The sequence below is a fragment of the Bos grunniens genome, chromosome 19 (genome assembly GCF_055505025.1).
Source record: "Bos grunniens cultivar Pamir isolate PY7600 chromosome 19, Bosgru_T2T1.0, whole genome shotgun sequence".
Classification (NCBI taxonomy): Eukaryota; Metazoa; Chordata; class Mammalia; order Artiodactyla; family Bovidae; genus Bos; species Bos grunniens.
In genome coordinates, this window is record NC_141183.1 from 11,307,691 (window position 1) to 11,330,557 (window position 22,867).

General features: G+C 51.8%; 1 protein-coding gene across 18 annotated transcripts in view; it reads left to right on the top strand.

Annotated features, from left to right (window-relative positions):
- The first annotated feature begins 745 nt into the window (after positions 1–745).
- ENDOV (endonuclease V) overlaps positions 746–22,867 on the top strand; it is a 38,334-nt gene continuing 16,212 nt past the window's right edge. For 3 of the 18 annotated variants that reach the window (XM_086356534.1, XM_086356535.1, XM_086356533.1), the window contains exons 1-9: positions 746–829; positions 1,136–1,307; positions 7,990–8,124; positions 8,333–8,372; positions 9,560–9,672; positions 10,534–10,602; positions 10,914–11,042; positions 13,604–13,677; positions 14,445–14,503. In XM_086356534.1, the coding sequence (XP_086212660.1) occupies positions 774–829; positions 1,136–1,307; positions 7,990–8,124; positions 8,333–8,372; positions 9,560–9,672; positions 10,534–10,602; positions 10,914–11,042; positions 13,604–13,677; positions 14,445–14,503 (847 nt within the window). In that variant the 5' untranslated portion in view covers positions 746–773. Of the gene's footprint in view, positions 830–1,135; positions 1,308–7,989; positions 8,125–8,332; positions 8,373–9,369; positions 9,479–9,559; positions 9,673–10,533; positions 10,603–10,913; positions 11,043–13,590; positions 13,678–14,444; positions 14,504–16,068; positions 17,198–22,867 lie in introns of those variants that run through there. The other 15 variants (XM_086356539.1, XM_086356537.1, XM_086356538.1 and 12 more) reach the window with 13 other exon arrangements.

The window sequence follows — 22,867 nt, forward strand, 5'->3', positions numbered from 1 at the left end:
CATCCTCTGTCGTCCCCTTCTCCTCCTGCCCCCAATCCCTCCCAGCATCAGAGTCTTTATCAATGAGTCAACTCTTCGCATGAGGTGGCCAAAGTACTGGAGTTTCAGCTTTAGCATCATTCCTTCCAAAGAAATCCCAGGGCTGATCTCCTTCAGAATGGACTGGTTGGTTCTTCACAAATTCATTGTTTCTTTCTCTAATAGGTATAAAGCTTTCGTTCTGGCCACTTCTTTAGGTCTCTACTCTCTAGTGAGGGGTCCCCTCCCTGTACGTGTAGCAGAGAAAGTCGATCAGTCGTGTCCGATTCTTGGCGACCCTATGGACTATACAGTCCATGGAATTCTCCATGCCAGAATACTGTAGTGGGTAACCTTTCCCTTCTCCAGGAGATCTTCCCAACCCAGGTCTCCCGCATTGCAGGCGGATTCTTTACCACCTAAGCCACAAGGTAAGCAGGTACGCGGAGAAACTCAGTAAAATATGTACACATGCTTTTCTCCTGCAGATCTGTGTTTGTCAGTGTAACTTTCACATGCCGTCAGAAGCTCTGGAGGGGTAAGACTTTCCCTTCCCCGCGGCTATGTCAGAAGGTCAACTCTGATGGCTGGCTGCCGCTCTTTCGGAGCAGCTAATGCCCAGCTAGGCCTCCGGCCACCAGACGGCGGTGTCCAAGAGCCTCAGCAAACGCTGCAACGGCGACGACGCAGGCATAGCGCCTGCGCGCGGCGCTCCGGAAGTGACGCTACAGGAAGGGGGCGCTCCAGGCAGCGGCATGGCCCGAAAGGCGGCTGGAAAACCGCCTGAGGAGATCTTGTTGGATTGGAAACGGTAATGAGGCAGGGGACGCGCGAAGTCCGGGGATTGGAGCGACGTGGTTCCCCGCGGACCTCCGACCTCATAACCCCTGACTTAGGGCCGCAGGGGCCTGGGCCTGCTTTTGGCTTGCGGGCGAAAGGGCTGTAGCTTCCGGGACCGCGTCTGGGTCCCAGGGGAGGGAGGGACTTCGAGACCCGGAGGGTCCCTGGTAGAGCTTCGACTCCCGGGCCTGGAATCCGCGTGAGGGCGGCCTTAGCTGGACCGCGGGGTGCGGGGCTTCTGGGCCGCGCGGCCCGCTGGACCTGTTTCTACTCTCAGGGAGCAAGCCTCGTTGAAGGCCCGTGTTGTGGACCGGGACACGGAGGCTTGGCAACGGGACCCCGCCTTCTCAGGCCTGCAGAGGGTCGGGGGCGTGGACGTGTCTTTTGTGAAAGACGACAGTGGCAGCGCCTGCGCCTCCCTGGTGGTGCTCAGCTACCCAGAGCTTGAGGTAACCCCTAGGGGACTCTGGCCAGGGGCCGCACCGCTGGGTCCCCGGGTGCATTAGTGAGAGAGGCGGGACTCTGGACAGGGAACAGTGCCAGGGTAGAACCCCGCTTCTCCTCTTGTGGGAGTTCACTAATAAATTGGAAAGCTTTTGAAGAAAAGAGGAGGGGAGCAAAAACTGACTAGATTCTGTGACCTAAATCCAAATTAACTCATGATCTCCAAGTTTGGCAGTCATCTTTTGCTCCCCATCTCAGGAACTCACAGCAACATACCCCCAAGTTGCCCAAGACGCTAGAAATCTTTGTCTTCCCATACCCCTTAGCTGGTCACACACTAACTACATTTTTCCCACCACCTAAAATCACTGGAGTCTGTCCCCTTGTCTCTATCGCTGCTGCCCCTTCTTGGCTGTACCACTGTCACCTCTTGCATAGGGGACAGGCGGAATCTTCCCAGGGTCCTTTCTCCATGTTGCCAACAGAGCAGTTTTCCTAAAAAGCAAATGTGAGCAGTCACCACCTAGTCCAGTTAAAACACTTAAGTGCCCATCCTGTGATCGCACAGTAAATAAAAGCAACACTCACTAACAAGGCATAAAGGCTCTTCATGATCTGACCCCTGCTTAATATAACTCACAGTAGGCTCACCTCTGGCCACCTGCCGCGTTCATCACCCACCCCATTCTGGAGGACTTCCGCTTCCTCAAGCACTCCACGCTGTATCTGCCTGCCTAACCTTTGCAGTGATGTTTCCTCTCCTGGAATATTTTTTATCTGGCTAACTCCTCATCTCTTAGGTCCTCCAGTAAGTCCCCCACCTCGTCCTACAAGACCAGGGGTTGCTCCCAGCATCCTCTCATTCCTCTTTATCACCTGGGATAGAATTGGCCTGTGTGTCTCCTGCACCAGAATGTAAACTCCACAATAGTAGAAACTGTACTCTCTTGCACACCAGTTATAGCCTTGGCACTTAGCTTGATGCCTGGCACATAGAAGATGCTCAAATAGATATGTGAATGAATGAACAGTGCACCCACCATTCCTTTGGAGTCAACAGCTCAGGAAGCCTTGGCTGAAGAAGAGCTTGACAAAGAAACTTCTGCTCTGCAGCTTCAGCATTTCCCCCTCCATGCTCCTCTGCCTGCTCCCAGAGCTGCCATCTTCCTGCCTCAGTGTCTTTGCACTTTACTCGAAGAGCTTTTAGTCAGAATTTAGCAGAAATATATTGATACCTGACTCAGAGTTTGGTGAGGAATAATTGAGATCATGTATGGAAAGCAATTAACGGGCATGTGGTAAGCCCTCAAAAAGTAAATGCTAAGGTACTGTTAATTCTTAGGACAGCTTCTCATTTTTCAATTCAGTTGTTCCCGTCGCTCTGTACCGTTCTCTACCTGCAGAATTAATCACCTTCTTGTCCTAGGTCTCTTTGTTTTGCATATGTTCTTACAGTACTTCTCACACTGTATTAAAGTTACTGATTTTTTTTTTCTAATTTTATTTTTAAACTTTACATAATTGTATTAGTTTTGCCAAATATCAAAATGAATCCGCCACAGGTATACATGTGTTCCCCATAAAGTTACTGATTTAAGAGATCCTCTCAGATCTTACAGCCTATTAGCAGAGCACTCTCCCTATTGCAGTAGTCAACTCCCCTTCATTGTAGTAATCATTTTGAATAGTCTGTCCTTCTTGTTTAGTTGCCAAGTTGTATCTGCCTCTTTGCAACCCCATGGATTGTAGCCTGCCAGGTTCCATTGTCCATGGGATTTCCCAGACAAGAATACTGGAGTGGGTTGCCATTTCCTTCTCTAGGGGTTGTTCCCAACCCCTCTCAAAGAAAAGAAGTTATTGGTTTATATTGTTTTTCCCACCGTCTGTAGGTTCTCAAGAGTAGGGTTATACTGTATTTTTTTCAGAACCCCAGCACTTGGATGTAGTCAGCACTTGCCATCCTATGCTATGGGTGCTTAGTCTAAGGAATGCTCTTATAAGAGTCTGGTCCAGTGACTCCCAAATGCCAATCTATGATTCTGTGCAATCAGAGTCACCTGGAAGTGTGTTTAGAAATAAGATTTCATAGGCAAATCTGTAGAGACAGAAAGTAGTATTGTGGTTGCCAAGGTCTAGCGATTGAGATGGAGGGTAACTGTTAATGAGTATAAGAATTATCTGGGAGAGATTAAAATGTTCTAACGTTAGATTATGGCAATGGTTGAATGACTCTGTAAATACCAGAAATGGTTGAATTATACTCTTCAAGTAATTTTACGGTAGCAAATTATATCTCAATAAAGTTGTTGATTCCTGGGCCCCTCTCCATTTACTGATATTTGGGGTTTTTTGACAATCCTTCCTGTGATTCCATAGCAAACCCAGGCTGTGAGTCTCTGGTCTGCCATTCACACAGCCAGAAACTCTTTTCTTGTCGTGCCTGACAAATTGTGGCCTCACACAGAGCCCATTCCGTAACTGGAAGAGCATGTTCTTTTCCATATAGAGCTGAAATGTACTTGTTTGTTACTTCTGCTTTCTGGTGCATAGTACAGGACAAACTTTTCCTGCCCTTCTCTGAAAACCCTCCTATTTGAAGACCGTTGTGTGTTCTCCTGAGTCTCATTGGGGTAATTCCCAGCTCCTCCTCTTGCTGCTGGCCCTCTGGCCCGCCTGCAGTGAGCAGGGCTCGTTTTTATATCCAGCACCCAGAACTGAATTGAGTACGTCAAGTGCAGTTCAGCCGTTTGGTTCATCCGTTGGTGAGCCTAATGCCAGCTTAGGTTGGAACTTGCAGATCTTCACAGAGATTACGGACCATCCAGATCATGCCCACATGCTAACTAGCACAATTGATTTTTCCCTGTCCCAGATTTGTAACTTGAGAATGTGCACACATACTGAAAAGTTGAAATAACACATTGAACACCCTCTAAAGATTCACCTGGTTTTGCGGTCTTCTCTTTGTGCACACTGAAATTCAGGAGTGTCTCCCAGAGCTTATGAGAGCTCAGCAGGCTTGTCCTAGAGTGACATTTTTCTGCATACCAGTGGTGTCATCATCACACCTTAGAATGCACATACAGAATTCCATCACCCCTTCCGTAACACATTTCCCCAGTGGTCCTTAATCTCTAAAATGTGTTCTCTGATCTGTAAGACTTTGACATATTTTATGTTAAATAATTACTGTTGCCAGTAGATTATGATTACTGTGGGGATTTTTTTTGGGGGGAGGGGGGTCCAGTATGTTGTGCCGAGGACCAGCCCCGGCTGATCCAGGGTATTCGAAGGGGAGATGGCGTCGGCGACTATTTATTTATTTATCAAAGATATAAAGAGTAATAGAATGAGGATAGCTCAGTAGGAAAATTCAGTGGAGAAAAGAAGCTGAGTAGCTTGGTTTACACGGGAGACCAATAAAACTTCAAGACAAGAAGTTTGCACCACTTACGTAGGCCGCAGGCGCCCTCTCGAATAGCGGAAGGTGCCTCACCCTAGACACCTTCTCGAGTGGGTCTTAGAAGCCCAGGCATAATTAGTAAGCGTGGTGGGTTCCGCGCTCCAGATGGAGACTCAGCTGGAAGTTAAAGAATGACATGGGGAGACCAAGCGTTGGTGAGCAAGGCCCGTAGCTTTATTTTTAACAGGGGCTTTTATACCCTAAGTTACACATAGAGGATAATAGGGGATGCAAAGTCAGCAGTCTTTGATTCTTATCAAAAACCAAGGTTTCTTTCCTGCAAATTTATCGTATACAAATGGTTTAGGTGATTTACATCATCTTCTGGCCAGAAGGCCTACTAACATTTTATGACTCTTGACAAGGACTTATCAACAAAGACTTACTTTCTCTAAGAGTAATTATTTTAAGGTTTGGCACCATCTTCCAAAGATAAAATTGCATTCCTATAGGGCGGATGTGTAATGGGTTTACAACAAAGAAAGAATTTATTACCTTAAGGGTCTAAAGTTACTAACACCAAGGCCACTACTTATTTTTTCTATATACCAACTATTAATTAATACACATTCAAGGATACAATTCAGGGGATGTGAAAACTTGGCAACAAGCATTGACTCATCAATGAAATCCTTGACTAGTTTATTCTGACAGTTTTTAACTCTCTGAGAGGCTCTAAGCTATTTGAATATCTTAAGCTTCCCGTGCCTCTGGAGGCTAGGAGACTGTAAACAATCGTATGCATAGCTGCAGGAGTCTGGGTAAACTTGTCAGGCGAGTTAGAGAGCCATCTGAGGGGTTTGGATTTAAACACTCCTAATTGCCCAGGAACTTTATTAATTGGAGCTGTAAGTTAACTCTTTGACAGAGAGAGAGAGAGATGGTGGTAGGGGACAGCCCCCAGTAAAGTCAGAGGTGAGAGCACAAAGCAATAAAGTAGGCAGACTCTGGTTTTTTGGGGGAAAATGCTCGAGAATATCCGGGGGGACTCCTGAGGCTCGATCCCGCCTTTGCGTATGCCGAGCCTCCTTCCTCATGACCTTTGTCATGAGCAGAATGCCTCACCGGCTCCCCGCAATGTTGCCTGTTTACTTTTTTTCCACTAACATACATCTTGAGTTGGCTCTTCCACGTCAGTTTCCCCGCGTTCCCAGTTGGGTCTTTCAGTGCGTGGGGTCAGATCACTTTTTATTTTGGGAACGTTTCTTAGATTGTGCTTTTAAGTGTTAGTTCTGTTTATTATTTCAGCTCCACAGTTTTGTTTCTCTTTTTCAATCATACATATGCTGGGTTTCCTAACTTGCCAGGTTTTTTTTATGGTTCTGTTTTTATTTCTCCCAGGTTGTGCTCTCTGTTAATTTCCCTCTGATGCACAACTGGTTGGGGGCAGCATTTCATCAGCTCAAAAGCGTTGATCGTTGCCTTCTGAGTTCTTGTAGTTTTTGTGTACTGCCTTTCTCTGTTGACTTTTAAGTTATATTTAAAGAGGAAACTCAAGGGCTGGGAGTTTGGGTGGCTCGTTGGGTTTCTTAAGTCTTGAACTGTGAAGTGTAGTCATGTTAATAAATCGTGTTCTTTTCTGAAGCAAAGATGGCCAATGTGTCTTCTGATTCTTTGATACTCTCGTTTCCAAAGGAGCTTACATTTCTGTCCTCACTGTCTTCTCCCTGAGCCCCCAGGGCTCACCTGTTTCTCCCCAGAGCAGCATCTTCCTGGTAAAGCCAGAGCTGACCCCCAGGTCTCATTCCATCAGGCTCCCAACCAGTAGGCCCTGCCATACCCCTTGCCCTTGCCCCATCCCCTCCTGCCTTCCCAGTGTGGGGCCTAGTGCTGGCTCTGTGAGTCTGGGCTGTTTATTTCCACATGTAGGTGCACACTGATGGTTGTACTCTGTCGTCTCCTGGTTATGATGTGGGCATGGGGCCAGGGGAGGTTTATCTCCTCTTCTGTGGATCTTTGGTTTCTGGAACTTGTTCAGAGAGATTCAGACATAAGCAGCCACCATCAGCCTATGGGAACTCAGGCCACACTTGAACTTCCCCTGTGTCCCTGTGAAGAGTCATTCTGTTGCATGGGGTTCAGCACTCCAGCCTGCTGGGGTCACTGGGAATTGAATTCTCCAGTCTGTCATCCACCTGGACCCTGCCCAGTCTAAATCACTGGCAGTTTTATGAGTCTCCTGTGAATCACTGATAAAAATATTGGAAGAACCAGCCCTTCCTCAATACTATTAGAGTAATCTTCACTTGGACATGCTGTTATGACCCAGCTTAGAGGGAGAGGTGAAAATATGATTTTGAAAGCTGTCACCAAGAGATTGGGGTGTGGGGTGGCTAGTAACAATCCAGGATATCCGAGGTTTCTGGAGAGGTGTGCTTAGTGGGAAACATTCTTTACCTCAAGCAGGTCTGGCTCTAATGAAAACTCAAGGTTAAAGGACTTAGGGCTGCCATCCTGTTCTCTGAGCAGGTCCTTTACCATTCTAATCAAGTGGGAACAGGAGCCCCTCTTCCATGCTGTGATAGGACTTTGAGTTTGAAGAACAGCCTGCCAGAGCATGTGAAAACTGGATGGTCCCCAGCAGGTCTGCCTCAGACCTCTGGCCCCTACTCCTCCCAACATTAGCCAGGCCTTTTAGTGCATCTCTGGGGGTAACCCCCTTTCTCTCTCTGGGGTTATTTGCAATTGCAACCTGAGAATTTTTCCTTTTGGACTCTCCAGTCTCTCAGGATCTAGTTCTCTTCCAGACTGCCTCTCAGATCATGCCTGTCCTTTGTCTGAAATACTTGCACTCTCTTTTCATAAAGCAAGAGGTGCCCTTCTTGCTGTGTAGCCTCTATGAAGACCTGGCCTTTTCTTCCCCGAGGCTCCATCTCATAGGACACGCTGGCCTTATTCACAGGTGCTTCTTGTGCTTGGTCTTCTGTGAGCCTCCAGACGGGCTGGCAGCAGGGTGGGCAGGAGGACAGCAGCTCTGACTTACACAGGAGGCAGCCTGAGGAGGGCCTGGTACAGACCAGGTGTGGCCAGTGCCTTTGAAATGGCAGCATTTGAATCCCCACCGCCCACCTGTAGGGTGGGTCACGTGTCCCCAGATAGTGAGGAAGGGAAGGGGGGACTTGGGGGTGAGCCTGGGAGACGGAGTGATGAAGATTGACAGATGAGGGCTGAGGGCGGGCAGGGGGAGGTGACCCGGTGCCTGGTGACCAGGTGTCTGGTGGCAGGTGCTGTATGAGGACTGCCGAATGGTGACCCTGACAGCCCCCTACGTTTCGGGCTTCCTGGCCTTCCGAGAGTTGCCTTTCCTGGTGGATGCAGTGCAGCAGCTTCGGCAGAGGGAACCCCGCCTCATGCCCCAGGCAAGTACCTCACTGGGCTGGAGGGAAGGCCTTCCGCAGGCCTTGCCGCATTGCAGGGAGAGGTTCCATGAACTTCCTGGAGAAGTGCTTTTGCCTCAAGAGGGATAAGACCTAAAGAACTGGGTCCCTCCTCTTGCTCTGGGATGCCCCAGCCTGATGGACGTGAGGTGCTTCGGCTGACTATGACTTTCCCCTGTGGCTCTTCCAGGTCCTTTTTGTGGATGGAAATGGGGTGCTGCACCACCTAGGTAATCCTGCTCCCAAGACGGCCCAGGAGGGTTGTAGGAGAGGGACCTGAAGGGGGCAGTCGCCTGCACCAGGCCATGGGCCCTCCGCCCCCTAGCCTGGCCCTGCAACTCCTTCTGGTTTTGCTTTCCTTGGCAAGATCCCCTAGTAAAGAGCCCCTGCTTCTCTTCACCCCTACCTCTTTCCTGCTTGTCCCCACTACGTGTGCTGGCCCAGCTCCGGTACCACCACCCAGTTTGGACACAGTGCTACCAAAAGTCATAGACCTTGAGCTCAGCTGGGACTTCCCTGGTGGCTCAGGTGGTAAAGAATCTGTCTGCAGTGCAGGAGACCTGGGTTTGATCTCTGGGTTGAGAAGATCTCCTGGAGAAGGGAATGTCAACCCACTCCAGTATTCTTGCCTGGAGAATTCCATGGACTGAGGAGCCTGGCGGGCTGCAGTCCGTGAAGTTGCAAAGAGTCAGACACAACTTGAGCGACTAACACTTTCACTTTGATCACTTTGAGTTCAGCTAGCCTGTCCCACTGGTGACCTGCCCTGTGTCCTAGGCGGACCCTGGCCTGAAACCAAGCAGGAACGGACACATGTGCCCCACCGACACGGGAGAACTTTGACCCAGGAGAAAACCACCAAGGGGAAGGGGCTGTCATATCCTCAGATACAAAGCTGGAGGGAGAGGGAGTTGAGAAGGGGTGGCATTGTGTTTTCAGTCCCTGCCCTGGGAGCCTGTGGGCCCAGAGCCACCCTGGATGCTAGTGCAGGACCAGCAGGCCAGCCCTGGGCCTTGACCCCAGTCACTGTTATCCTGGCCTCCTGGCAGGAACCCCAAAGTGCTGGGGCAGTTGGGGCAGAGACCCAGAGGCCTCAAGGTAGCCACAAATGGAGGGGAGGATGGAACGTGCCAGAAAATGAAAGGAGAAGCAGGTGAAACATGTGAGCATGTTAATTGTAATTAGGCTCCTAATCTAGTCAGACGGAGGGAGGCATCCATCCAGCCTGCCAGCTGGGAAGTTGGGGCAGAGGGCCAGATTCAAGGTCAAGGTGGGGCTCTGAGGCCTGAACCCCTAGTCCTTGCCCACCAATAGGCCTCCGTTGATGGGAAGCTCGGTGAGGCTCTGGTGTGTCCCTCACCCCGACTCCTGACTGCTGGGCTCACTGCTCCAGCCTCATCTTCCTTTGCCCCTGCAGGTTTTGGGGTGGCCTGCCACCTTGGTGTCCTCACAGACCTGCCTTGCATCGGGGTGGCCAAGAAACTCCTGCAGGTGGATGGACTTGAGAACAATGCTCTGCACAAGGAGAAGGTGAGGGGGCCTGTGTGGCGCAGGACACAGACTGCCCTGCTGTGGGCTGGCTCCGCTGGGACACTCTCTTCCCATCCTGGGTCGCTGGGCAGAATGAGGAGACCAGAGTTGCTCGTGGGTGGTGGGTCATCTCTGGAGACCCGGAACTCCTCTCCCAGCCTCTGGGCACACGTTTGCCTCTCCTGCTCTGTCTACCCTGACCTGCGTGCTGCTGTGGCGCCCACAGGAAGCAGAGCCTGTAGGTACTAGGCATTCGGGGCCTGTGCAACGTTCCGTGCTTTTCCTCCAGCGTGGAACTGGGGCACCTACCTGCCTGGGGCATCCCCGTCCTCTGGGACCCCTTCCAGAGGGGGACAGTGACATGCATGGTTCACCCACCTGGACAGCCGACTGGGAGCGGGGATCAGTTGTGTCTGTCTTTTCCTTCCAGCTCCCTATGCCTGAGTGGAGCACGTGTTTGTTGAGTTGACAGGGGCCCCTGACCCACTCAGCGAGCCAGTCCCTACCACCTGAAAAAGTTTGTCAGGTTGAATCAGAAGTGCTCAAATTTGTAGAAGGAGAGAAAGCAGCAGGAAATAAGCAGCCTCGAGCAGGTTGTGGCCCTGTGTGTATACCATCCTGGCGCTTCCCTACCCCCAGCACTAGGTGGGCTTCTGTCCCTTCTCTGCTACAGGGTTGAGGAGAGCGTCTTGTCAGGGTGGGACAGTGCCGTAGGTGGTGCCTGGAAGCAGGACCCACTCACGGGATGGGCCCTTCCATCTCCTTGCTCAGCAACTGCTCATGGTTTGAAAATGAGCAGGCTTGCCTTCGGCCCTTCACCGAGAAAGGTATTCAAGTTTGTTTTTTTCCTCTGTTTTCCAGATACAGCTCCTAAAGGCTGGAGGAGACTCATTTCCTCTGATGGGAGGCTCTGGGACCGTCCTGGGCAGAGTAAGTGGCCAGGGGCCTGTGCCCTGCTGAGAAGGACCCCTCAGCTGGGCCCTGGGTTAGCACCCGTGTAATGTGTGTACCCCAGACCTTGCCACTCTGGCTGACCCTGCATCTTTACTTCCTCCCCTCCAAAACTGTGCTGAGGGGCCCTCTGGGTCCTCACTGGCCCTATCCTGTCCCCAAGACAAGCAGCAGGAAGGTGCCCTGAAGGTGCCGCCAGTCCCCCAAGCCCCTGCCCGCCACCTGAGATGTGTCAGTCCTCTCACCCACAAAGCCTGCCCAGCGCCCTGACCTCGCCCTCTCTGTCACAGGCCCTGAGGAGCCACGACCACAGCACCAAGCCCCTCTATGTCTCTGTGGGCCACAAGATAAGCCTGGAGGCAGCTGTGCGCCTGACCCACAGCTGCTGCAAGTTTCGGATCCCGGAGCCTGTGCGCCAGGTGAGTGGGCTGCCAGGTGGGTGGGCTAGCGCACAGCACCTACTCTTCCTGTGCCCTTGGGCTTAAGAGCTTGCCACAGGCACCTGTGGGAGAGTCTGTTTGGGTCACATTGGGCCCTGGAGGGGAGGAGAGGGGCCTAGAAGGTACAGAGTTCCCAGGACTCATCCTGGAACCCTGCCCTGCCTGGCGCTGTCTTCACCCTCTCAGCCTCCTGCACCCTGGGTCACTGGGTGAATCAGCTGATGTCAGCTCAAATGCCAGCCCCTGAGGGCCCAAGCTGCCCAGCTGGCCTGGGAGGGAGCAGCTGTCCTCAGCTGGGAGGCCCCTGCAGGGCCACTGGGCACAACTGAGGAAGACTTGTGCCAGAAATGCCAATCAGGCCACACCAGGCATGTAGCACAAACTCGGGGCCAAAGGGGATCAGAACTCTCATGGACAAGTTGGCCCAGCCAAGAAAAAGCTTGGTCTGCTGTGCAGGAGATAGAACCTCATGCAAGATACCCTTGGGCCACATTGATGTCTTGGCCTTAAGGAGGTACCCGGGGGGTACAAGTTCCTGGAAAGCCCGTGAGTCGAGGATCTGTGGGAAGCTGCCCTCAGGGAGAGGCCTGCTGGAAGAGGCGGGGAAGGGCAGTCCAGGCCCGAGGATCAGCATTTACAAAGACCGTGGGGCAGGAAGAAGTTTGATGCCCAGAAACTCAGGGAAACATATGGCTGGAGCCCTGGCCTGGGGGAGTGAGTAGGTGGAAGCCGGTGCGCATTGCGGCAGGTCTTCAGGTTTACCACAGGGCTTTGGATGTGATTTGGGAGGGAACTCTGTCACATTTGCCTTCCCAGCAAGGTCTGAGGCCTGTGCTGCATCAACTGGAGGCAACCTGGCTGAGGGCCCGCCCAGTCTCTCAGCTCAGTACCAGCTGCTTGGCACACCCCGAGAGCCTGGGGTTTGGGGCCTCCTGGCTGCTGGTGTGCAGGGTGGCCTCCAGGTGGCAGCAGCAGCATGCACACGACTAAGCCCACGCCGGTAGCTCCGAGGGCTCCACAGAGCCTAGGCTCCTAGGGTGGCTTCCAGGTAGACGTGCTGTGCCCACAGCCTCAGCCTCACTCCCTCCCTCCCCACACAGGGTTTGTAAATGCATGGGTTCTCAAGCTTGTGACATGTGTCCTGGCCCCAGAAAACCTTTCCTTTCCCATTCCCACCCGCCTGTACAACCTTGTGGGCAGGGGTTGAGGCAGGAGTGGGGCTGGGAACGAGGACCGAAGATTTCTTCCCAGGCTCTCAGAACCAGGGACTCCACTGAGCTGGTGCTATGGGCAGGTCTTTGTCCCTCTACCTCTCCTTGCCCCAGAGTGGATGATCACTGTGTCCTTGCAGGTGGGGGCATACCCCATAAAGTGCCGTCAGCCCCTCAGAGGTGGCCAACACTGTGTGTGTGCTCTTGAGAAAAATCAGACATCTGCATCCAGGAGCCCACCCACTCTGTCGCTTCCAGGAAAGGGGGTGGGGTTCTGTCCAGTGGCACTGGCTATCTCTTGATCTGTCTTCTTCCTGGGCCCACTCACCTGTGTACATTTTGCCCTCCTGACTATTTCTGGAAGCTCAGAGGAGAAGCTGAGAGAGGGGTTTAAGGCCAGCTCCATTGGTCACAGGCCCTTTGTCCCCCGGCCAGGCCAGGCTGCTTTAGGGTAAGGGAGGTGGTACTGCCTCACGTCTCCAGGGCCTTTCCCCGCTGGATACCTTGCTGCCCACCCTGCCCACTTGCCCATTCACTTTGAAGTAGAAGCAATCAGGAGGATTAGCTGTTGTGTCCTGTAGTCTTGTGGCCCAAAGCGGGGCTAAGCCCATTGGAGGTGGGATCAGGGGCCTCCCTGAGGCCAGGCCCCCTAGAATGGGGTCAGGCAGTGGGAGAACCCAAGTGGAAGGTTTCTGGGGGCCCCCCTCAGGCCTGATCCCCTCTCCCCAGGATGTGTCTGGTACTGGCCTGTGGCCCACAAGCCCCCTTTGATTCTGGTGACTCTGCAGAACTTTCTAGACACTTCCCCACAGACAGAGTTAACAGCTAACACTACCCAGCGTTAAGCATTAGTCGCTTAGTCGTGTCTGACTCTTTGCGACCCTATGGACTGTAGTGTCTGTCCATGGAATTCTCTAGGCAACAATACTGGAGTGGGTTGCCATTTCCTTCTCCAACATTACCCAGAGAGCCAGATGAACCAAAAGTGGGGACAGACAAGCTGGGCTGAAGATAACCTTCAGAGAAGAGAGTTTTAGCAGGAAAAACATTGGCTCAAGCGAAACATACAGGGAAGCACAAGCTATAAGCCCACTGAAAGCTAGCTGAAGCAGGAGTAGGGCACCCAGCCAATTCCCTTAGGCCATCAAGCACCTTGACCAGAGGGCCTGGGCATCCTGGCACCCACACATGATGGGGCTGCTGCTTCTTGTCCTAAAGGCCGGGCCCCTGTGGACTTTCCCAGGAGAGGCCACCCTTCTGGGTGGGGACTGGTCCAGAGGCCAGCTTGGGACCCCAGCTACTGCCTCTCACTCCAGCCCCCCTCCCCAGGCTGACATCCGCTCCCGAGACTACATCCGCAGGACCCAGGAAGTCCAAGGGGTCCCTGCCCCACCGTTGGGGAGGTGAGTGCTGGGCTGGCTGGGTCATGCCCACGTGGGGCCATTTCTGGTGGCTGGGCCTCTCTCAGTTGTGGTGCTGCAGCTCAGGCCAGACATGCAGGGCCAAGCAGCAGACGCAAAGCTCCCAAGGGGACAGTAGAGAATGCTGGGCACCAGTGTGGACTCTCCAGAAACCCTCACAATCCACTGCTTACCTCCCACCCTGGCGGCCCCCTGCTTACCTTGGTCCATTTGTCTGTGAGGCCCTTGGGTTTCACAGAAAGGGCAAGGGAGTCAGATGGTCTCAGCTCACAACCTGGTTCTGCACCAGCTGTGTCATTTGCTCTCTCCAGGCCTGTTCCCTCACCTGTGTGGTACACAGTAATTCTCATCCTGCCGTGTGTGTGCAGGAGCTGCTTGCTGAATCCTGACAGCACTTCCATAAGACAGGCACTGTGCTCACTTCGCAGATGAGGAGACTGAGGCAGTGAGGTGGCAGCCGGCAGCTCCCATGTCAGGCCTGTCCTCTCCTGCTCAGAGCCCTTGGCAAGCACAGTGTTTCCTCTGTGTTCCCTTCCCCTCCTGGCCTGCGCTTGGCTAAGCTGCTTTGAGGACTGAGGGGCACTCCTGAACTCTCCCAGGGGTAGGGGTTGGCCATCAGGATCTGCCTTGCCCTCTGACCTGGGTCCTCAAGCCCCTGAGGATCCAGGTTGGTTCAGCTTCCAGAGACCATCTGGGAAGTGAGGGGGCTCTGGTGTTTGATGCTGTCATTTCTTGGATGTCATTACCAGGAGCAAGGAGGCACAAAGGCCAAAGGCGTGCCCCCAAGGAGTCTCAGAAGAGCCTGCAGGTAAGGACGGGCTCCTTGAAGCCCAGAGCTGAAGCGCCTAGGCCCAGGCACCCAGGGGCAGTAGGGCAAGGGCCGGGGGTGGCACTGAGCTAGATGCCAGGAAGACTCCTGGGCTTCCTGCTCCAACTCATCTTTGGGGACTGAGGGAATGGCCCACAGAGCAGGTAGGGCACCCGTGCCCGAGGACATGGGGACGCAGCAGGTAGAGCCATTCTCAGATGAACTGGGCTGGCCACCTTCCCCTTCTGTGGTCATGGGGCCTGGGGGCCCAGAGCAAGCTCACTGGAACACAGCTCACATGGTAGGGCACCAGATCCAGAGAACCCGTGACATTAATTTCCCAAGAGCACAGGAAGGGATTCAAGGTTCACAGGGAGTTTTCTGGTGTTTTTGTGTTCTGTTCTGAAAGTGCCCAGGTGGGCTTCTGGCTGCCAAACTATGCATACATCCACACCTTCTCCTGGCCTATCTGCTCCTCTGAGTGCACGTGCTGCTTTTGCTTCGAGATCATTTATAAACCAGGACCCAGCTCCCTGCCGACCCAAGCCACTCCTACTTTGCCCAGGGAGGGTCTAGACTGGGGTGGCTGCTGTTGGGCTTGGCCCCTGGCTGCCCTGCCGGTCTTCAGCCTGTCTGCTTCTGGCACATGCAGGGCCAGGAGAAGGGCAGAAGAGCTGCATCTTAGCCTGGAAGAGGCTGAGCTTGGAGGAGACATACAGGGGCAGTTTAGGCTGAAGGGATGGGTGCCAGGCGGAGGGCTGGAACTGATGCCAGAAGGGGTGGGTGTTGGCGTCTGTTGTCCTGGCCAGGGTCTGTGAGGGTGGGCAGCCCATTGCGTTCAAGTGCCAATGGCTCTCCCCCATCCCTGCCAACCTGACGCACTCTGCCCTGCCAGCCTCTTCACCCAGAGGCCCAGCCTCAAAAGGCATCTCCACCTTGGGAAGCAGCTCTGCCTCATCCCTGACTCTGGCCCCTGACCTGCCATGCCCCTCGATGTGAGCTAAATCCCAGAAGGGCACATGGCTCCACCCACAGCCCCCAGTCCTCCACCTGCCAGCTCACCCCCAGGCCCCCAGGTTCCCTAAGAACTCTGGGATCTTTGCCGAGAGATGTGAAGAATCTTTGAAGGCCTTTCTTGCCATTTATGCTGCCTCTCAAGGAGCTGCTTGTCAAGGTTTGACAGCCTGGCACAGAAACCCAGGGAAGCCCCAGGTCTTAGCACTCCCTCCGTTCTCTGCTCTGGTGTGTCTCCTTTCATTCATGATGAGAAAGGAGCTCTCTTCCAGGCCTGGGCTCCTAGGAGAAGCAAAGGGGACAAGTGGGCAAGGCATCCAGCTGTTTGGGGCTTGCAGGGTGCTGCCCCCCTTCTGCTTAACCTCTGCTCTTGAAGCCCTGTATAAGGCATTGTTAGGACATTGCAGTAGGAAACAGGACCATTCCAGGGTGGGGGGCTTCTGGGTACAGAGGACCTCCTGGGGTCAAGTGGGCTGCTGGAATGCCACTCACATGCTTATGGGCTCCACTCAAAGGCCTGCTGGGCAAGTAACTTCTGGCATGTTCCACAGGAACCTCCAAGGGGACTCCTACAGGCGGGAAGGCCTGTCCCAGGTTCTGATCTCCAGTCCTCCCCAGATGTCCACACTGGCACATCTTTCTTCTCACCTCTGCTTCCACTGTCCACCCAGTCCTGGGACTGAAAAAAATACCTGCTCATCACAGCTGGGGGTTCACAGGGAGCCCCACCTCACCACACCCTCCCTAGCAGGCCCTGGGCCATCTGCCCACTCACCCCAGGGTCTGGCATATTGTGGCTTTGGAACCTGCACCTCAGTACCTGTGGCTTCTGACTCCCTTGTGCTGGCAGTGCCCCTCCTGCCTCGGGTCTGTGTCCTGCGAGGATCTGAGCACTTGTTTGATCCAGTTGGGGGACTGAGTGTGAGGATCCACGTGGAGTCCATGCCGGCGGGGGCACAGTCATTTCCCAGTGAATGAAGAATGGGGGGTGTACAGCACCAGCTGGGCTCCACACTGAGGCATTAGTGGTCAGAGACAGGGACAGCCTGAGATCAACCAGGGATCAAACCCACAGCCCCTGCATTGGAATGCAGAGTCTTAACCACTGAACTGCCAGGGAAGTCGCCTTTCATTTTTTTGATTGCGTCCTTTGAGTGAAGGTTTTAAAATTTGATGAAGTTCAGTTTATCTATTTTTCATTTGTTGCTTGTGCTTTGGTGTCATAACCATGAAACCATTGCCTAATCTCATGTCACAAAAATTTCCTCCAAGAGTTTTGTAGTTTCAGCTCTTACATTTAGATCTTTGACCCATTTTGAGGTAATTTTTGCATACTGATATTTTGGTCTTTTGTAATTCCATATGAATTTTAGAACCAGCTTGTCCATTTCTGCCCCCCAAAAAAGGCAGTTAGAATTATGATAGTGATCGCACTGATCAATTTGGAGAGCACTGCTGTCTTAACAGTATTACCTCTTCCAGTCACTGAACTCAGGATCTTTTCACTTATTTATATCTTCTTTAATTACTTTTAACAATGTCTTGTGATTTTCCTTGAACATGTCTTGTCCTTCCTGTGGTAAAATTTATTAATAAGTATTTTATTGTTTTTGATGCTACTGTTTTATTTTTGAATTGCCCATTGAAAGTGTATAAAAATACAACTATTTTTGTATCTTTTATCTGGCAACTTTGCTGTACTCATTTACTAGCACTAATGTGTGTGTGCGTATGTATGTGTGTATGTATGTATGTATGTGTTCCTTAAGGGTTTTATATATAAGATCATGTTTTATGCGAATAGAGAAAGTTTTATTTCTTCCTTTCCTCTGAATCTATCTGTTCCAGGGGTAGAGAGACAGGTGCCTGATCTTGGGGGAGAAAGCTTTCAGTCTTTCACCACAGAGTATGATGTTAGCTGTGGGGTTTTCAACCTTTATCAGCTTGAGAAAGTTCCTTCTATTCCTAGTTTCTCTGTGTTTTTATCATGAAAGGGTGTTGGATTTATCAAATGTTTTTCTGCACCTTTGAAATGACCGTTTTCCTTCACTCTGTTAATGTGATGTCTTAGATTGATTGACTTTAATATTTTGAGCCACTCTTGCATTTATGGAATAAATCCCTCTTGGTCATAGTGTATAATCCTTTTTCTATGCCGCTGAATTTGATTTGCTAGTATTTTGTTGAGGGCTTTTACATCTATATTCATAAGGGATACTGGTCTGTAGTTTTCTTATCTTGTGATGTCTTTGGCTTTGATAGAGGGTAATACTGGCATCATAGAATAGTTAGAAGTGTTCCCTCCTCTTTTCTTCTTTGGAAGAGTCTGAGAAGGATTGGTGTTGATTCTTGTTAAACCTTTGGTAAAATCACAGTGAAGCCATCTGACCCTGTGCTTGTCTTTGTTGGGAGGATTTTGATTACTGATTCAATCTCTTTGTTATCGGTCTATGAAAATTTTCTGTTCTTGAATCACTTGATAGTTTGTGTGTTTCTGGGGATTTGTCCATTTCATCTAGATTGTCTAGTGTGTTGGTGGCATACAATTGTTTGTGAAATTTTCTATTTCTATAAAGTTGATAGTAGTATTTCCACTTTATTTACTGATTTTAGCAGTTTGGGTCAGTCTGGCAGTGAGTGGTTTTTCTAAGGAGTGCTCTCCCCACCCTCACAATGCCTCTGTAGTGCCCCTGGCTTGAGTGAGGAGTGGGAGGGCAGGGTCCCCTGCAAGATTCAGACAGTCAGGACTCAACCTAGCTCTGCTTTCAAGGGCTTCCATCTCTTCCCACAAGCCCCAAAGACTATAAATCCCACCCCATCAGAATCTAATTATGGCCCCACCTAAATCCTGGCCTGACCTCAGAGGTTCCAGGCGAAGCAGTTGAAGGGTAGCAGAGATTGGGTGGGCTGAGTGGGGGCTTAAGCCTGTCATGGAAGGCTTATGGGTGGAGGTGGGGGTGGGGTGGGCATCTGAAATTAAAGGGACTAGTTTCAGCTACAGCCTGGAGGAAGAGACTCTGTAGCAGTTCTCGGACCCATTGGCCCCTTGGTCCTGTCTCCTGGCCACACCAAGGCCATATCAGAGATGAGAGGAAGAGAGAGAACATGTCAGCAGCTTGCTGGGATCCCTGGCTCACGCCAGGGTGGTGGGTGTGGATATAGCCTGAGCATCTTGGAGGGGTAGGCCAAGCTGGGAGTTCATGTGGAGGGGTTGGAAAGATGGGGGTGGCGCTGAAGCAACTGAAGGGGGCCAACGTGGAGTCTGAGGGCCTGCTGGCTGGGGTCATTCACGGGAGAGCAGGAAAGCAGTGGGAATGGGGCGGGGGCTTGGCGGTGGCATGTCCTGCCTGCCTCTCCCCCTGCCCCCAGGGGCTCTGCCCTGCAGAAGGCTGCACAGGAGCCTTAAGTGCAGTGGCGTCTGGGCTCCTTCCCACAGAGCCTTAAAAATAGGGCCGAAATGATATCCATCTTCGCAGACCACAGCCTGCCCCAGAACCAAGAATAAGTCTCGAAACACTCAATAATTCAAATCAGATCCAAATAGATCTTCCTGTTAGCCTGGCAGCCTCTGTGCCCCTTTCCCAGGTGCCCAGGGGCTGAGCCTGGAAGCTACCACGAGCTGGTGGGCAGGCCTGGCCATTTCAGGTCACATCCAGGGCCCTCATAGCACCTGCCTCCAGGATCCTAGTCTGCCCACCCTCCCTACTTTTGGAACAGTCAGGAACAGAGGACACCCAGGCCTGGGAGTTCTTTGTGATCGGATCAAGGCCAGGCCACAGGGAGGAGGCCCAACCATGTTCCTAGCTGCCCCAAGGATCCCTTCCCTGTGCCTTTCTGATCACAAGTATTGACCTGTTTGAGCTTGTGTCTGAGCCAGGCTCCTTGGGCCCTTTGATCATACCTCCTCCCCACTCCTAAGGTCTCAACCCTCCAGGGATCAAGGGTCAGTCTGGGCTGCAGGGGAGCCAATCCCCCAACTTAGACCCCAGTCACTGGTACACACACAGCCCTTGGGGTCTGCTTTCCTCCCCTGGAAGGGTTCCCTAAGGGGCTTCACCTGGGGCTCTGTGGTCTGATGGGAACACCTGGGGACAAGGAAGCAGGGCTCTGGGTTCCAGCCTAAGGCCTCTGCACTTGCTGGGTCGGGAGAGGTGGGGGTCCTCATCAGCCTGGCCCACCCGCTGCAGGTTTGGCCCAGCCCCAGTAGTCCCTGTTGCACTGCCCTGGCGAGGCTCTGCATGGAGTTTTACCAAATTATTAATTAAAGACACAGGCATGCGGCAGCGCTGACATCCAAATGAATAGTACACTGGGTAATTATGAGAGGTGTCATAGAAATGATGGAGCACAGCCCACTATCCCCATTTCACCTCCCTGGGAAACAGGAACAACTTCTGGGTTTCGTACCATGATGGGCAGCACTGGGGGCAGGTAGGGAATGCAGGCTGGAGGGGCCAGGGGCACAGTTGTTGCTCGTGGACAGGGCTGGGTGCCCCCCCCAATCTGATTCCTCTCCACCCAACCAGCAGAAGACCTGGGAAGGGGGCAGGGAAGGTGGGAGGCAGGCTAGTGGAGGAAGAATGCAGTCCCAAGACAGACAGGTAAGCCAACCTGCATTAACTCAGAGAGAGACTGAGGAGACCGCTAGAGGCTCGTGGTGGAGCAGGGGAGGACTGCAGCACATGGGGTGTGGGTCGGGGGTTCTTTCTAGGAAGAAGACACAGCTCCCTAGGCCCTTTCTCAGGGCTGCAGGTGCCCAATGGAGAGCTGGGAGTGGAGAGCAGGCTGGAGTATTTTTGTCTTTTAGTTACTTAAATTGCACTGGTGTTTTGGTGTTTTGTTGTGTGTGTGTGTTTTTTTAAAAAAACCAGGGTTTTAAATATGCATAGTTTAAATAGTCAAACAGTAATGAAAATCCAGTAGATCCTAACCCACCCACTCCTCTCCTTTCTTGACTTCCCCTGCTCAAATGCAAAGTTTTGTTATTTCAGTTTTTAGGTTTTTTTTCTTTTTCTTCCTTTCTTTTTTTGGTGTGGGGGTTGTTTTTTTTCATATTTACTTCTAAATTCCATGCTAATGTTGCCTTTCTTTTTTTTTTTCCCTCTTCCTTCTTCTTTCCCCTAGAGTTAGAAATTATCCATTGATTTCCTGCTATGGGAGTTGAGAGTTTGTTTCCTCTCACATAGCCCCCCACACATTTTCCTTCCGTCTTCCCATTTTCACTGAGTCAGAATTCAATGTCTGCATTATTCTTTCTTTGCACATACTATTCATAGCTGAGTAATGTAATGTAGTTGTATCTCCATTTTTGTACAACCTCTTGTTTTTCCTGCACTTGATAATTGCCTTATGTTTTGGGCTTGGTTATTTTCTGTGTATCCATTAGTTATTCTCAAACTCTGCAATAGAAATATAAATCCCTTTTTGGTACATTAAAAGCATCAGGCCATCTTGAATTTATTTTTTTTCTTGGAGCCTGTGGTAGCCAGCTTCCAAGATGGCCTCTTGGGGCTGATAGAACCCCCTGGCCACGTTGAACTAGGTCCATCTGTGTGACCTGTATGAAGGTGCGGAAGTGAAGGTGTGTCACTTCTGATGCTAGGCCTAAAACACACTGGGACTTTTTTCTTGATGGTGTCCCCACCCTCCCTTTTCCCGCTCATCATTCACTTTGAGAGGTCAGCTGCCGTGTTATAAACTGCTCTGTGAAGTCCACATGGCAGAGAACTGATCCTACCTGCCAGTCACCATATAAGGGCACCATCTTGGAAGTTCACCCCCCAGCCCTTATCAAGCCTTCAGGTGCCCCCAGCCCTGGCCATTGTCTTGACTACAACTTCATAAGAGATGCTGAGCCAGAACCAGCTAGCCCGTCTGCTTCCAGGTTCCTACCCCTCAGAAACTATGAGAGAATATACCTTTGTTCTGAATAATATTTTAGTCCGCCAAAGCATAACTAGTATCGTGTCACTCCTTCTGTACCCACCTGCCTAAGTTGCCTGGTATACCTGATGCACATCCAGCACCAGGGACCTCTCTCACCCTCATCTCACTCCTATGTGGGCTCCTTTGTTATAATGGATGCATTATCTGATTTCTTCTTCAGAACTACAGCTCCACCCTAACACCACCCTAGAAACTGGCAAGACCAGGAAAGGGGAATTTTTAAGTACCCAGAAGAGTCTTTGTTTCAAGACACAGGACACTGTGACATCTTTCAGGAGTCTGTCCACAGCCTCAAGATGAACCTCATTGTCCTGTGTCTCCTAGGTGGGTGGGAAATCTCTGTTTCCTCCTCTGGGCCTTCAGTGTTATGTTGGGGAAAGCCACTGCTGTCCACAGTGCTGAACTCAATGCCATCATGTCAGCCTGGGCTGCCAACCCGAGATGCTGGATGGCCTCTACTCTAGCTTTCCTCCTCTTCCACCGGGATCCCCTCTGTCCAGGCCTTGCCTTTCTGCATTGGGCTGTCTTCCTGCCCGGGACTTCTCACTCTTGTGAGCAGACCTCACCTGGGCTCTGCAGACAAGCTTGAATCCTGAAGTAAGGGCCTGTAGGTGTTTGAGCTGAGAACTCTCTGGATTACATGTGACAAAACCCAACTTAAACCACCTTAAGCTAATAACAGGGGCTTGTTAGTTCACTCCAGGGCAGAGCTGGCTATGTGTGGCCTGGCTGCAACACACGTCTGCCCTGTCCCTTTGACCCAGGGGGCCTCCCCTCTGGATGCTGGATAGCTGGCAGTAGCCCAGGCTTTCTTTCTCCCCTGTAGTGTTCCTGGGTGAAGTGTGTCCCTCTGTCGCAAAGGCTCCACTTAAAAGCCCCAGGCCTAGGTTCTGGATGGACTGTGATCATTGCTTGATTTGATCACTGTGGCTGGAAGGGAGGGGGGACCAGGTGTCCAACCTGGAGCCAGGGAGTGGAGTCAGCCATAGCCCACCTCATGGAGGGTAATTCCTCTGTGGACAGTGAGAGCACTGTCATCAGAAGAAGGCACACCTGGTTGGGGAAACAGGGAAGGGGATGCCAGGCTCTCTCAGGACATTCCATTCCTAAATCCCTCAGAAAGCACCATCTCTTCCCAGCAGCACCCCATCTTGTCTCCGGGTAATTCTCTTCCCATGCCAGCAGGGAATAGCATGATTAAGGCTTCATTATTAACTTGCCAATCTTGTTTCTGGGGCACAGACGTTAATGGCTTAGGGGACCCAGTTGGCATATAACGAGGTCTCCATGACAAATTACTTGGGTATCAATTAACTATCTAGGGAAATGTCAAGCAGGATCCGTCATGCTGGCGGCGAGGGACAGCCAGTTAACTCAGAGCAGTTAATCCGATCCAGGCCACGC